Below are 15162 nucleotides of genomic sequence, written 5' to 3' on the forward strand. Positions count from 1 at the left end.
GACCCAGAGAACCTCATCTCAGGGCCGTGAGGGATCACAGGAGCGGGGAGCAGCTACAGGTGACAAAGAGTTTTATTCCCAGGTAGTCTGGTTCCATCTGCTACCCCAGGCAAGGGACTCAGTCTCTCCACAAATGATGGTGGCTGAAGCGGCCCTTTTGCAGAAAGACTGACCAGGAACTCAAGGCGTTTGGACACTTTGGTCCTTGTTTCTGCAAAACATGAAGGAATCTCTATAATCTGAAGTGAACTTGTCATCTGAGTTTCCTCCTGACGACGTTCTAAACCATGCCTTCCCGCAGGCCCCACTTCTGAGAGCTGCTTAGACAAGTCACACCTCCAACCGAGTGGGCTGAGGAGAAAATTAACCACGCTTGACTCTGATTTCTTAACCTTGAAGTGTAATTCTTATTTTGTTGTTTTGATTCTCCTTCCGTTTTCTATTTTTAAGGAGAAATCTCCCCCACCCACCTGTCTATTCTAAGAGCTGGAGATTGAGTGTTCTCAGACCGGCCATGAGTCAGTGACAACCTTTTACTCTTATAAATAGAAACGTAAACTGTGTTCTTCCATGCACTGCGTGGGCTGTCTCTCCAGCACTTTCCTTCACAGCCAAGGAGTGTGCTTCTGAGTCAGCAGTCAGCTGCTGTGGGACGGCTCCGTGGCTGCCATCAGCTGGCAGAGATGGCACCAAAGCCCGGAGGCCCAGCAGCACCTCCCCCTCTTCCCTCCCAGGCCCCTCACTACCCTTGGCCCCTCCTTCAATACCTTTTCAGCCCCTAGGATATCCTGGCCTGCAGCTTTCTGTGATTATGAGTGTAGATTTTTCCCAGGCTACTAGGACGTACAGCACATGGGGGTGGTCCGGGGGGCGACCAGGAGGAGCACGACCTGGCTTTGACCTGCAGGAATGAGAGCGCCAGCAGCAGTGGCCCTTCTGCAGTTCTCCCTGGCTGCTCTCAGAGTGGAGCCCTGGCTACAGGAGGCAGTGTTAACCAGCAGAGCTGCAGAGCACACCCTGCTGCGGGCACTTGGCCTGCAGAGGCAGCCCAGGGGACTTGACCTGGTGTAGTCTTTCCTCGGGTACATCGGTCCAGGAACCAGCCTGCCTCTGCTTATCTGTTGTCATTAGTGATCTGCAGGTCAAAATCCCTTAGACTGGGCACTTAATACTTGCCTGCGCCTGGAAGCAGACACTCTGCTGCTGTCTGGGAGTGGCTGAAACCTGTTAATTTGAAAGTGTTTTACATCAGCAGAGGGACTGGGGCCAGTTATTAACAAAGGTCTGTGGTGGGGTTTGATTTGGAAATGCTCAGCTCTTTGGAAGTAAATATTCATTTCAAGCAGAGTGGGCTATGGCCAACCAAGGGAGTGTCAGCCTGCACATCAGAACTCTTCTTTGAAAGTAAATGCCGAGACTCTTGGGGAAGGGTGATCATGGTGTATGGCAGGGGAAAGGCCTTCACAAATGCTTGTGGGTTTCAGTGGGAACATGGTGCTCTGAGTCCTGGGCAGGGGGGTGGAAGGTGGCTGCTGCTGCTTAGGAACAAAGAAGAATCAGCTTCATTCTTGACAAGAGGCAGAGAGACCAGAGCAGGTGCGTTCATAGCTTCCAAATGCTGTAACTCGGGGGGTTGAGTTAAAGTCGTCGATGAACACAGCAGGGTCTGTGGGGTCCAAATCATAAACACCATGCTGGCCGAAGGGCAGAGCGAGTAAAGTGGTTGGAATCCCTGCAGAGGAGGCCAGAGGGCCCCCGACGGGGCACACACGCTGGGACCTTTGTTTCTTGTCCTTGGGTTACATGTCCCCCTTTCGACTGTCTCTGGATAAACACATCTGGTCTTTCGTGCTGCTTATGAGCCATCTTTTGACTGTCTGCCATTGTAAGATAAGTATTGGCTTGTGAGGAAAAGAATGAGCTCTTTTTAGGAACTTTAAACTGTTTCTCTTGCTGCTTACTGCTACCTGGAACAAACTTTGATTTAGGGGGAACTGAAGGGTGGAAAGCAACGCTTGCAGTGATTGGATAGGCATTGGGGCCAGGCTAGGAAACAGACTACCTTCCGCCTTCTGTCTCAGAGCTTTTTGGTGAGTGGGCAGCATCGTTACTGCTGTAAAAATGGAAGGGATGTAAAATCTTGCCGCCCGCTGCCACGAGGCAGGACAGTCCTGCTGACCTGGAGTCTGTCTCGGCCTCTGACACTGTCCTGTGCCTCATTATCTTTTCAGAGAGCTCGTCTTTGGCAGCCAGTCCCTTCCATTGGTGAGTCCAGACCTCACCCAGAGCGCAAGGCCCTTTTCCTCCCATGGACTTGCCTTGGGTGATCTTAGCAGCTTTCATAGGTCACTGTGTGTTGTGATCCCCTGAGCCTCAGACACGTCCGACTGCCTAGTGAGCGCCTTGACTAAGGCAGCTCCAACGTGACAGGTTCAGAGAGGAGCTTGCCACCCCACCCTCACAAATGTTTGCTTCTGCTTGTAATCCATTGGCCTGCTATCAGCGTTTACCCATTGGACATCATTCTTGCCTCCTTCGTCTGTAAGAGTCCTTTGCAAGCCTTCCTGTTCTACTTCCTCTCCCATGTCCTACATTTTTTCCCTGCCTGGCTGACACTTACCCATTCCCGATGGACTCCTCTGTCATCTCACAGAGGTTCATCTTCAGTGACGACCCCTCCTCAGGTGCTCTTCCCTTATGTTCCTGAATCCCTGTGCCTCTCTCTTGTACCTAGCAGAGCATGTTTAACTTTCTGTTCATGAGTCTGTCTCACCCACTGAACTGTAAGACCCCGTAAGCAGTGTGGTCCAGGCATCTGTCCCCCCCAGTGTCTCAGGTGGCACCTGGAGCACAGGAGGCACGTGCTTGATTCCACTAGTTTAATGAATGATGTTGCCACTTGGGAACTCCTCTCTGAGAGGGAGTTACTTGTGTCACCTAGAAGATGTGTAAGTACAGATTTGGATTTGCCAACCACCCCTTTTTCCTTCTTTACTAGGTTACCGTAACCGTGTCAGCTGGACCAGCGGCTGCCTGCTGGCCTGTTTGCCGGTGTGCGCTTGGGGAGCATGGAGGAGACGAAGACCCAGACGACGAACCGCGCTCACGTCCTCTTTGACCGGTTTGTACAGGCCACCACCTGCAAGGGGACCCTCCGGGCCTTCCAGGAGCTCTGTGACCACCTGGAACTGAAGCCTAAGGACCACCGCTCCTTTTACCACAAACTCAAGTCCAAGCTGAACTACTGGAGAGCCAAGGCCCTCTGGGCAAAGTTGGACAAGCGGGGCAGCCACAAGGACTACAAGAAGGGGAAGGCGTGTACAAACACCAAGGTAGGTTCGGCTGCTCCGGCCTGGTCACTCACCTGAGGGCTTAACTGGAGAGGGGAAGCTAGGATTGGGTGCAGGTAGCTGGGTGAGAACCAGGCAGCCAGGCCACAGCCTGGGTGGAAAGTCAGGCTTGCTCCGCGGTGAACCTTTGTCCATCAGGCGGCTCCGTGTGCCAGGCCCTGTTCTCATTCCGTGGGCTCACGTACAACACTCAGGATTTCAACTGCTGGAGAGCAAGCCTGGAGTTGGGTGGTACGGCAACTGTTTTATTTTGCCAAGGCCCTGTTTTGAATCTCACACTGTTGGGAGGATGCAGGTTACTGAGCCAAGAGGCAGTCAGGCCTGTCAGCATCCTGTCTGAACGTGGCTGCATGGTGCTTGCCAAGCCATCTTCACAAAGTCCCTGTCCACACTCGGCATCTGGTAAGGTGTAGAGAGTTTGCCACCTTGGGGGTTTGCTGTAGGCTTCAGACCTCTTTTCATATTCCAGAGGTCTATTTTGATAAGCAAGGGCTTTGTAAACCAAAGTATTTCTTTTGCTTTCTTCACAATCTAGAGAAATAGAGTTTCCATGAAGCAGGTAGGCCTGGGCAGACACCTGAGACGAAGAGTCGCCCATGCAGGGGAGGCGTCCTCCTATCCTCCTGTGTGAGAGCACTTCCTGTGAGAAGTTTGGGGAATGAGGTTGCAGATGACTTCGTGACTGTACTGTTAATGTCCTTTCAGGAGCCTTAATTTGCCCTGTGTGGGTACCTAGAGACCTCCTCAGCCCTGCACCTGCCCTGCCATCATGGGTTTGCATTTGGGTAATATTCATCCACAGAATTCAAGTAATCAAAGGCATGACTTTTATGAGTGAGTTCTGTAGTTTTATTAAGAATAAAAGGAATTCAAAGCCGAAAACAGTGCATGTCTTTCTTTTGCACATGCATGCGAACTAGTCAGGATAGAAGTATCCAGTCTCTCCGTGAGCACCTCTCTGGAATGTGGATCTTCAAGGTCATTTCCCTGGACTTTCAGTCTAAGGATGGTGATTTTGGAACTCTTTGAGCACATAAAACTTTGGCTCTTGAAAATCGCCTCCTGGAATCAGTTAAGCGCTAAGTCCCTTCCAGGATGCTGAGCCTGCCTGGCTGTGTATTTAATGATCTGTGTCTCTGTGTCAGAAGTCTGCTTCACTTCCTTCCAAAAACCTCCCAAAAGGTTTTCTTCTGTTGATGAAAGGTGAGGTGTGGTTTTCATACCGTCTGTTGAAATGATGACCCATTTAAACGTGTTGCGGACCTGCAGGGTGAGCAAGATGAGTTCGTGTCCCGCACTCAGTTAGTCTTCTCCATGTAGAGCACTCACCAGCTTTTCTCTTAAGCAGATTACAGGTGCTCGGCTGTGACCCAGACGAGTGGGAAGGTTTCCTGGTAGTGCTTTTGGGGATGGTAGCTGTGAGCTCAGGAGGTGCTGCCTTTGCCCTGACAGCAGCTGTGTTTTTCAGTGTCTCATCATCGGAGCCGGCCCCTGTGGTCTCCGCACGGCCATTGATCTGTCCTTATTGGGCGCGAAGGTAGTCGTTATTGAGAAACGAGATGCCTTCTCCCGCAACAACGTCTTGCATCTCTGGCCATTCACCATACATGACCTGCGAGGTCTAGGGGCCAAGAAGTTCTATGGCAAGTTCTGTGCTGGAGCCATTGACCACATCAGTAAGTAAAAGCAGTTCTCCTAGAGGATCCCCTCTCCCCCTCTCCCCCCTTGTCAGTAGAGAGACAGACAGATTGTCTGAGGGATTCATGCTCAAAAGCCCAGTGTGTTCTGATATCGTCAGCATCTATTGCCCAGAAAACACACTCTGCTTGGAGTCAGAATGCCCGCTTGCAGTGGTTCTATAACCTAGGATTCTTAACTTCCAGTGTGTCTCCCACAAAATGAGTTTAGCTTAAGGAATTCTAAGTCAGTTCTTGAATTCTTACCGAACACTTGCAGTGGTTGGATAGGCACGGGGGCCAGGCTAGGAAATAGTCTACCAGTTCAGGCTTTAACCCTCTGGTGGCTCTTAGTCCAGTGGAAGAAGCACAGGTGTGCAGCTCTGCAAAGTGCTGCTCTCCTACCGTAAGAACAAAATGCTCTGGGGACAGCCCTGGGGCAGAAGCCGCAGACTTCTAGTCTGCTTGTGCCTGGCGAGTCGCTGGCAGGCTCCCTTTGCTCAGGTCATGCTCGCGAGGTCTGCAGCCTGGGTAGCTGTTGCTGCACTCCTGTCACCTGCGTTCTCAGCTTGGGCCTGGAGAGTAAATAGAAGTTGATGCTTCATACCTGTTGAGTGGCTATCCAAAAAGTGGTTCAGAACACTCGGTGTCTCCATTGTGAAGGTGAAGTCTGGTTTATTGATCATCGTTCAGGACTCCAGGTAAGGCTGACCAAGGATCTTGTGTTCTGAGCACCTCCAGATGTGTCCTGTAAATACATTCACCTACTGGACCTTCTGCTGTTTGAGGCGGTTGTGCCCGGTTCATTGAACACAGTTTGTTGCACTGGTCCATCCAATGGACTGTGATGTGTGAAGCATCTTGTAACGCAGTCGTCTGTGGGTATAGAATGTGCACTAGCAGATTAGTCACACGCCAGGTAGTATTGGGCTTAAGAGAGGACCAAGGGCCATTAATTCAGTGGCTTTGTCTGCCTTACTTGTGGCAGGGTTTGTCTGTAGCTGAGAGGGTCCCACATGAGGGACAAGTCTTTTATCACAGTGGACCTGGGCTGTTGCCATGACTGGCACCTGGTAGCTACTCACTGGATGTTGAACAAATAAATAAATCTAACTAGATAATGAGCAAGATTTTCAGTCATTTTGAGCCTTAGTTTCTGCAGCTATGGACAGTTGGTGGGAGGCGGAGTGGCGAGAGACTAAGGTTGGACTGATGGTTCCCTCCCAGCGTGTGAGAGCATGTGCAGGTCTGGGAGGGAGCAGGATGACAGGGAGGTGCTGTGGGAAACTCAGCAAGTCGTGCAGCCTGTGTATCAAACTGCTGCACCTCTTCTGCCTCCTGTGGCTTCTGCTACGTAATCATGGCTCTGACTGGGCCAGGGAAGACGGAAAGGAGGGTCGCCCGTGGCCCACAGGCTTGAGTTGTCTCAGAACCTTTGTTTTGAGCACCTAACCCAAGAGGTGGATGTGGTCTGGTGTGTCTCTCTAGAACGTCTTTTGCACTGAATTGTTTTTGCCCCCAAAGAAGAAGGAAAGAAGCTATGGAGCATGGCTCAAAAAGGGCACCTGTTGCCAGAGGTGTTGAACAGCTGGATAAACTCTGCGAGGCAGGCAGGTGGCCCCAAGCGGTGTTGCTGACCAGTCCTTTCTTGTCCATGTGCCCTCACTTGTGTAATCTTGTTCACCCAGGTATACGCCAGCTTCAGCTAATACTTTTGAAGGTAGCCTTGATCCTAGGCATTGAAATCCATGTCAACGTGGAGTTCCAAGGACTCGTACAGCCTCCAGAGGACCAAGAAAATGAACGTGAGTTGGGTTGGACAAATGAAGGAGGGATACAGGGCCCTGAGTGGGTGAGAACGGATGAGATGGAGGGGAAGACCATAGGGAGCTGCAGGTGGTTTTCAGTGCCAGGTTAAGGGGCTTCTCCTCTGGTACGGCCTGTGTCTTTTGAGGAACTTTTGCTTAATGAGGAGGCCTCTGACATGGTGTTAGGCATTACAGGTACTTGGATTCACTATAGAAGCCGCATGGCCAGGAACGCTCCTTTGTGAGTCTTCCTCAAGGCGGTTCTTCCTTTGGTGTGTAGCCCATGCTTTTGCGCCTGGGGTTTTATTTAATTTGTGCACCTCGGTGTCTAGAGACATCTTAGATATATGAACGTGGTCTGGGTGATGACCTTCATCTTGACTTTAATCCACAGGGATAGGTTGGCGGGCACTGGTGCACCCCAAAACCCATCCAGTGTCAGAATATGAATTTGAAGTGATCATCGGCGGGGATGGCCGCAGGAACACCTTGGAAGGTACTGGGCTGTGCCCCTCTCCCCTTTGCCTGCTTCATAGTGGAGGAGGGGTTACCAGTCCCAACCCTGGGTGAGAGTCCACATGCCTAGGAATCCTCCTGTGTGTGCTGCCTGCTCTGCTTGAACTGTGGGCCCGGCTTCGCCCAGCCTCTTGGTCCAGGACACCAGGCTGCTCTTGAGCTGTTGGCACTGCAGGATTAAATCCACATTTAATGAGCAGGTGGCGTCCCTCTTATGAAACAGAACCCCTGCTACTGAGTAGTGTTCTGATCGTCAGATTTCCAAGCATGTGTTAGTTTGGGGGGCTTGGGCGTCTCTTCTGGTTGTTACATTCTTTGGGAGGTAGACACCTAATTTTCAGGTAGAGGAGAGCTGTTGTAAGATTTTCCCATTGGCTCCCATCCCCGCATTCCCTGATGTCTTCATCAACACCCTCCTGTTCGACACCATCTTCCTTCTTTCCTAGCCAGCTCTTGCCGCCTCTGAAAATTTCTTTCCCTGTAGGATTTCGTCGGAAAGAATTCCGTGGCAAGCTGGCCATTGCCATTACAGCAAATTTTATTAACCGAAATACAACAGCAGAAGCCAAAGTGGAAGAGATCAGTGGTGTGGCTTTTATATTCAATCAAAAATTTTTCCAGGAACTGAGGGAAGCCACAGGTTGGTGTAGATGCCTCCAAAGCAGTAAGGATAGACATTTAATAACTGCCTGAGATCTGTCTCTCTGTGGGTTTGGTGGGGGTGGTCATTGGGTGATAACAAAACAGTGCATCACCATGGGCTTTGCCCCTGTGCTCGCTCTTCACTCCGGGACTTGGTCTGGGCACAGTGCTCCCACATCGCTGTGTCCTGCCCCAGGGCCTTCTGTCCTTGTTTCAGTTACTGGGCAGCCCTCTTGCCTCCCGCCCGCCCTCCTTCAGCCCTTCTCCGCGCGTGGCCCCACGTGGTGCTGCTTGACGCCGTGAGCTCTTGGTTGGGAGCTCTGGATTATTGAGAACCTGACTTTAGCTGTTGAGTGTCTTTTTCCTGAGTTTGTTTGATTTTGAAGTGGACAGTCTCAAAGGGGTGAGATTGTTATAAGACAGCTTGTGAATAGATTAACTTAGATATTTTGCTGCAACAAAAATGTGTGGCAAATTTCAGTTCTCTGTTCTTTAGAACCTGACTTCTTCCCCTTACATCTGTTTTTTAGATTAATTGAATTAAAAAGTCTGTAGTGGCCCCTCTGCTGCCAGGCATCTGTCTGTCCTGCTCGTAGGAGTCTTGAGGGCTCTGTAGTCACCTTGATGGCTCTCAGGGAGGTTCCCCCGAGAGCGGACCCAGACCATCTTACTGGAGGGTGACCTCCCCTTCTCCCTACCCTCCTGTTTCTGCTCACGATTGCTCGTCATCATTAGGGTCACAGGTGTCAGGTGAGCACAGAGCAGCGCAAGGGCAACCAGAGTCCACCTCTGATCGTGAACGAGCGTGCTGGCAGTGCGATCGGGCTCACACACTTTTCTGTTTCCTCCTTGCCTCCCTGGGGGCCCACAGCTCTGCTGTCTGTGGACCAGGACAGGCTTTCTGGCTGCCCTAACTGACCCTCTTCTCAGCAAACCCTTATGTGCACGTCTGTTTTGCAGGGATCGATTTGGAAAACATCGTCTACTATAAAGATGACACGCACTATTTTGTTATGACAGCCAAAAAGCAGAGTTTACTGGACAAAGGAGTGATACTGCACGTGAGTCATGGATTTCTTTTAATCCTCTTTTTATGCTGTGCTGGGTCACGTGATTACCAAGAGAAAGAATTTTATTGCCTGATGAGTTTTTCCTGCGAGGGAATGAAAATGAGTGTCCTACTCATCTCCTGGGACCATGTACTCCGCATTCCTCAGACATTTTTAGTTTAACTTAAAAAAAAAAATCTTTCATTATGGGAATTTTCAAGTGTGAACAAAAATCGAGAAAATCATATAATGAACCCCCATGGGCCTTTTATCCAGCTTTAACAGTTAGCAGTCACCAACACGTGAGGCCAGTATTGTTTCAGTGGTACCCCCGCCCACTCCACATCCCCACTGTTGGATTGTCCCAAATCAAATCTCAGAAATCATTTTGTGTGTAAATACTCAGTTTAATTTGGGGTGATTTGGTTTGTGGTTATGGTAAATTACATATATGACCGATTATTGGTTGGTTTTTAGGTTATCTTTTAGAAAGGGGTGAAAGAAGGGAGTTTGACCGAGAAGCAATAATTGGTGTTTATGGGAGCCTGAGAATGGTCTGGTTTTCCTGCAGATACGGTTACTGAGGTCCAGGGACCACTGCCTGGATAGGGCTAGATTCAGATCTCCTTCTGGCCTTACAGGGCCCTGGTTCACCCATGGTCAGGTCCAACTAAGCCGCTTTCACAGAAGACTGACTGTATGACATTCCTTGAGATGATGATCTGAATGTGAGGTCAGAACCACAGGTGGATGGTTCCTCAAGGAGAGTTTCTTGAGTCTTATTTGGTCTTGTTGGTCTGGATTTGCAAATTACTGTCCCCTGCGATGAGTGGATGGAAGAGGCCTTGGATGTGCTGATTCAGGCCTGTGCAGTTCCACCGGAGACACACAGCTGAGTTTCAGGGCGTCCTGAATTACACTGTTGCCCTGTCTGAGAGCAGTGCTAGGGGCGCAGTGTCCTCTCACTCTTGAGCCTCGAAGCTGTCTCTCGGCCTCTTGCTCCTTGATGCACGTGAGGAAGATGGGACAGAGTAGTCTGTACAGCCCATTCTGCCTGAAGCACGGTCAGGATGTATTTAGTTGGATGCTTTATCAGTAAGAAATAGCTAGTGCGTGTGCCTCAGGACTAAGTCAGTCTTAAATCTGCTATCTCAGCCAGAACTGTGGTTATCAGTTGTCACTATGTAGGAACAATCTGGAATGCTGAGACCTGATTCACTTTTCCTTTTTATTTATTTTTTTAGAGGGCAGGGGCCATGCCTTCTGTGTGTGCTGCTAAATCCTGAACCCATGGTGGCCACCTACTCAGTGTTGAACAAACAGTTTCCAGGACCAACCTGAGTATTTGTGTTTGGCTTTTACATCTTGTAGTGGCCACTGAAGTACCATCAGGGACACTTGGAGAGCTTAGGCCCCACTTGAAGAGGAGAAAGACCTGGCTCAGAGTGCCAGGAACCTCCAGAACAGAAAAGGACTTCTCAGTCCCTCCCATGGAAAGCCCTTTCTCTCATTGTTTTTCTTTGTTGGTGGGTTACTGCAGTGTCTTCCAGAACCTTATGTGTATTTTGAAAACCTCTGTTCCATTTTCAGTGTGTGTCTTCCTCGCCCCTGGGCTGCTACTGCTCCCACCTACACATCTCTGTAGCACTGAAGCTTTTGGGTTCTTCCTTTGGGTTTGATGAGTTATGCAAGGCTGAGTGCCTTGTGGGGGTCCAGTTGCTGCCCAGAAGATGACTGTTGCCAATAGCAACATCAACTATGAAATGCTTTTCAGTTTACAAAGCACCATCACGTAAATCGTTTTATTTGGTATTCAGAACAACGCCGTGAGGCGGATTGGACTGGACTGAATAAGCAGTGACGTGCTCCAAGTAAAGGGAAAAGCTGGGACTGTTTTTAGGCCGTGAAACCTGTGTTCCTTTAGAAACAGCCTCCCCCTTTTCTTTTTAATTTGCATAAAAGACTTCTTTTGAAATGTGAAGTCACTTTAGGGGGAAGGGAAGGCTTTGGGACTAGAGGGTGTCTGATGTGCAATGTGGCCATGGCTGGTAGGCTTGTACGTCCCCACCTGGGCTTTTCCATCCAGCTGCTTCTCTCTCTGGAGACAGGACTACGCCGACACTGAGCTCTTGCTCTCCCGGGAGAACGTGGACCAAGAGGCTCTGCTGAACTACGCCAGGGAGGCCGCGGACTTCTCCACCCAGCAGCAACTGCCGTCCCTGGACTTTGCCATCAATCACTATGGACAGCCCGACGTGGCCATGTTCGACTTCACGTGCATGTACGCCTCTGAGAACGCAGCTCTGGTGCGGGAGCACAATGGACACCCGTTGTTAGTGGCTCTAGTTGGGGACAGCCTACTAGAGGTGCGTATTGAGAGCAAAGGATGGCAGTGATTTATTTGAGAGGAAGTAGTAAGGAGGCATGATGATTAGGAAGGAATCTGGGATCCGGGACTGTGGAGGGAGCACCTGCATCTTGTGTAGTGCAGGTGTACCCGGCGGCGGGGGAGTGTTCCAGGCCCCGGCAGTCCGACTTGCTCAGTGCAGGTGGAAATCCTGCAGCTTTTGTGACTTGCCCCTCTGCCAGTGTGTGAAGTAGAGGGCCAAGTATCTGCGCAGTAGCCAAAACCTACTCTCAACAGCAAACTCTTTGCTCCTTAGTTTATTTCCCTCTTTTAAAAGGCAGTTTATGTTAATTCTTTGTTTGCTCTTTCGTAGCCTTTTTGGCCGATGGGAACAGGAATAGCCCGGGGCTTCCTAGCTGCTATGGACTCGGCCTGGATGGTGCGAAGTTGGTCTCTAGGAAGGAGCCCCTTGGAAGTCCTGGCAGAGAGGTAATGGGAGAGGTCCTTCCCAGATGAAAGGGGGGTGTGAGTGTTTGCTCTTCAGGCAGAGTTCAAGTTCCCTCTTCCTTCTCTCCCTTCCTTTCTTCATTAAAGAGTTTTCGTATTTGAGAGAGGAGAGGCAAGATATTTATTCATAAAATCAGAAACTAAAAGATGATCTAATCCAAGTGATGTTCTCTTAGCCCTTTCCACATCAGATGTGTTACTGACAAGTGTTATCTGAATCTTTGTATACCACTGAAGGATGCTGTCTGACTCCTTTGTGATGGTTACATGAGCAAATAACTTAGAATTTTTGCATTAAATCCTCTTGTCCTTAAACTAGAAAGACTTAACACTAATAAAATCGGTGTGGTAGCAGGAGGTGTACTAACATAAGAGAAGAACTTAAAACTGATTTTGAATTCAAAGGAGAACACCAAACTGCTTGTACAGTTCTCAAACTCCCAAGAGTGAGATATTTTGAAGCAGATAATTGCAAATGAGGTAAGACCCAGGATTTGCTTGCTGACGAAGAACAAATACCTTGACCAGAAGAACTAGACAACCAGCATGTCCTAGATGGAATTAGTGACTGAGGTTTAAGTCTGTTATTTAAGTTACTCAGGGTAAATTCGATGGCAGGTTCTTTTTCCATCAGTGATTTTTTTTATTAAAAAATTTAATACTGGCACACTTGAAAAAACGAAACAGTAAATTAGTTGTGTTAGAGTCAGGCTTAGACAACCCTGCCCGAGCAGAGTCCGTGCCCTTCTTGTCTGGTGCCTGTGGGATCGCTGAGGAGGTGGGACTGGGAAGCCAGGGCTGACAGAGAGCTGCAGGAGACGGTCCAGGAGGAGGATCTGTCCTGTCCTTCAGATATTTGGGGGACAGTCAAACATAGAAATACCATCACAGGAGAGGGGATGTTTATGGTGCTGTCACTGCTCTGAGTGTAGGGTTGTATGTTGTTGCAGGGAAAGCATTTATAGGTTGCTGCCTCAGACCACCCCTGAGAATGTGAGTAAGAACTTCAGCCAGTACAGCATAGACCCTGTCACCAGATACCCCAACGTTAACGTCAACTTCCTCCGGCCAAGCCAGGTAAGAGCCTTCAGGTTGGTCATCTGCGTCCGGGCCTGTGGTCGGGACTGACCAACCCTGACGTGCTGAAACATGTCTGTTAATACCAGCACACAGCATCCCTTCACAGTCCAAGTAGGTGTCTTCCTGAGTTGGCTGGAGTAGGGATTTTTCTGTCAGCAGACACTGCAACTCAGGCAGAGGGTCATTGAGTTGGCAGAAGATCAGATGTGGCAGAAACGTTGACTGCAGGGCCTGGTACACGTCTCCCGATGCTGCGGCTTGTAAGAAAGTGCACTTGTCGCCCGTCAGGACATGCACTGTACACCTGCACTGCTGCCTCCAGTCACTGCTACAGGAGGTCACTGCACTTTGACTGAACATCTGTTTTTTCGTCTGTGAAATGGAGATAATAATCCCTGCTACTCACAGGATCATTTTGAGGGCAAACAGTGCTGTTCACTGGAAAAAACTTTGGAAGATAGGACAGTCTTTGCAAGTAGAAGATACCGTTGGCTGATTTTTTTGTGCTACTGGGTACTTTCTCAGGATGTCTAAAGCCTTGTTTTACTGCATTGAGAATAACAGTTTGCAAAGCACAGTAATCCCAAAGAACCCAACAATTTTTAGAAAGCAGCCCATTCAACCTTTTTGCCTCTGTTCACTTTCTACCTGAAGTTGGTACCTGCGCCTTCCGTGCTTGTGGGTGGTCAGTCGTTAAAGTGTCTAGGAAACCCGCTGTTGATGGGGGCAGCAGTGGTCCCACAGGGACTTCAGAGGGGCCTCCGTGGCTGAGTATCTCGTTCTTAACACAAGATCTTACAGTTACTGTGCATTTATTTTTGTGTAAGCCACTACCTTCCAGGACAGATTTAAAGGTCACCATTACGACTTCTGTCTAAACGTTGCCCACTCGCTGTCCCAGCTTTTCATCTCGGCCATTCTGCTCTCAGGTGGGAATTTGTTACTTGGTGTTTGATTTTCCTCCTTTATGACTCGTGACTCATGAATTTTCTGCCAGGTGCGTCACTTATATGACACTGGAGAAACGAAAGACATTCACCTGGAAATGGAGAATCTGGTGAATTCCCGAACTACACCCAAGGTGGCTCGCAATGGTGAGTCCTGGTAATGACCTTTTCAGATGCAGGTAACCGTCCAGAGAATCTGTCTGATTCACTGAGCTGTGAGCATACACATGGCGGTGGTTCCCCACCAGGGGTGACTGTGCCCCCGGGGGACGTTGGGTGGTGTCTGGAGGCATTTTGGTTGTCAGGACTGGAGCAGGTGCTACTGCTTTGCTCCCTGTCGTGCATAAGTCAGCCCCACAATGAAGAATTATCCTCCAAAAATACCAGTAGTGTTGAGGCTGGGAAACCTGGTCTAAGGTGTCACAAGAGTACAAAGAGAAATCAGTTACAGGTGCTGTTGAAAGGTGCAGAGAGAGGGTGCTGATGAGCACACACACGCCATCCGAAGTTTTGTGGGAAGAAGCCCAGGGACCATGACATCACAGGACCCAGTGATGGTGGAGGCCATGCTGCACTTTGTGTTCTATAATGAGAGTGACCTGGTCAGCTGTATGTCAGGTGGGATAGGAGAGGGAACCTGGGGGCAGGAGATGAGTTGGAGGCACGTTGCTGAGGTCAGGCTGACCAGTCTGGTGCTGACACTGGAGGGGAGCAGGGAGAAGACGTGGCCAGTCCCAGCCGCACTGGCTGTGAGGCAGGTGGCTCAGCAGGCTGCTTCTCCTCTCCGCACTTGGGTTTCCATGTCTGTGAAATGGGGTCACAGTGCTTCCCTCACTCTGTGGTCCTGAGGACTCTGACCTATTGGGGTGTTTATTTCAGTGCCTGGCATCTAGCAGGGGGGTCATTGCCAGTTTTACTTCTGAGAGCAAGTGTATTAAGGAGGCGGAGTCGACAGGCGTTGGCAGTCTGAACAAGGACGTGGGGTTGAGAAGGTTTGAGTTCTGTTTGGGGCATTTTGAATTTGATATACTGTTGGGGTGTCAAGGTGAGTGTGACCACCAGCAGGTAGCTGGAAACATCTTCATCTTCCTCCACTGGGGTGTCATCTCCTTGAGAGCAGAGAATGTGTCTTTGTTCACTGTTATTCTGGAGCCTGGAGTATTGAAGTCGTCCAGCACATACTGGATCCATGGATACACAGACTTGGGAAACATCCAAGTGAAGTTACTTTCTGAAGCCA

General features: G+C 49.8%; 1 protein-coding gene across 42 annotated transcripts in view; it reads left to right on the plus strand.

The window, feature by feature from the left end:
* The window catches only part of MICAL3 (microtubule associated monooxygenase, calponin and LIM domain containing 3), a 144454-nt gene that overhangs the window by 59502 nt on the left and 69790 nt on the right, over positions 1–15162 (plus strand). For 40 of the 42 annotated variants that reach the window (XR_012504094.1, XR_012504093.1, XR_012504092.1 and 37 more), the window contains exons 2-11: positions 2999–3332; positions 4819–5026; positions 6715–6831; positions 7229–7330; positions 7835–7990; positions 8953–9053; positions 11150–11407; positions 11762–11877; positions 12846–12972; positions 13973–14069. Coding sequence is in view for 38 of the 42 variants with exons in the window: in XM_074357894.1 (XP_074213995.1) it covers positions 3069–3332; positions 4819–5026; positions 6715–6831; positions 7229–7330; positions 7835–7990; positions 8953–9053; positions 11150–11407; positions 11762–11877; positions 12846–12972; positions 13973–14069 (1546 nt within the window). In the remaining 4 variants the exon portion in view is untranslated. Of the gene's footprint in view, positions 1–2998; positions 3333–4818; positions 5027–6714; positions 6832–7228; positions 7331–7834; positions 7991–8952; positions 9054–10285; positions 10568–11149; positions 11408–11761; positions 11878–12845; positions 12973–13972; positions 14070–15162 lie in introns of those variants that run through there. The other 2 variants (XM_074357899.1, XM_074357892.1) reach the window with 2 other exon arrangements.

This window comes from Camelus bactrianus, chromosome 34 (assembly GCF_048773025.1).
Source record: "Camelus bactrianus isolate YW-2024 breed Bactrian camel chromosome 34, ASM4877302v1, whole genome shotgun sequence".
Classification (NCBI taxonomy): domain Eukaryota; kingdom Metazoa; phylum Chordata; class Mammalia; order Artiodactyla; family Camelidae; genus Camelus; species Camelus bactrianus.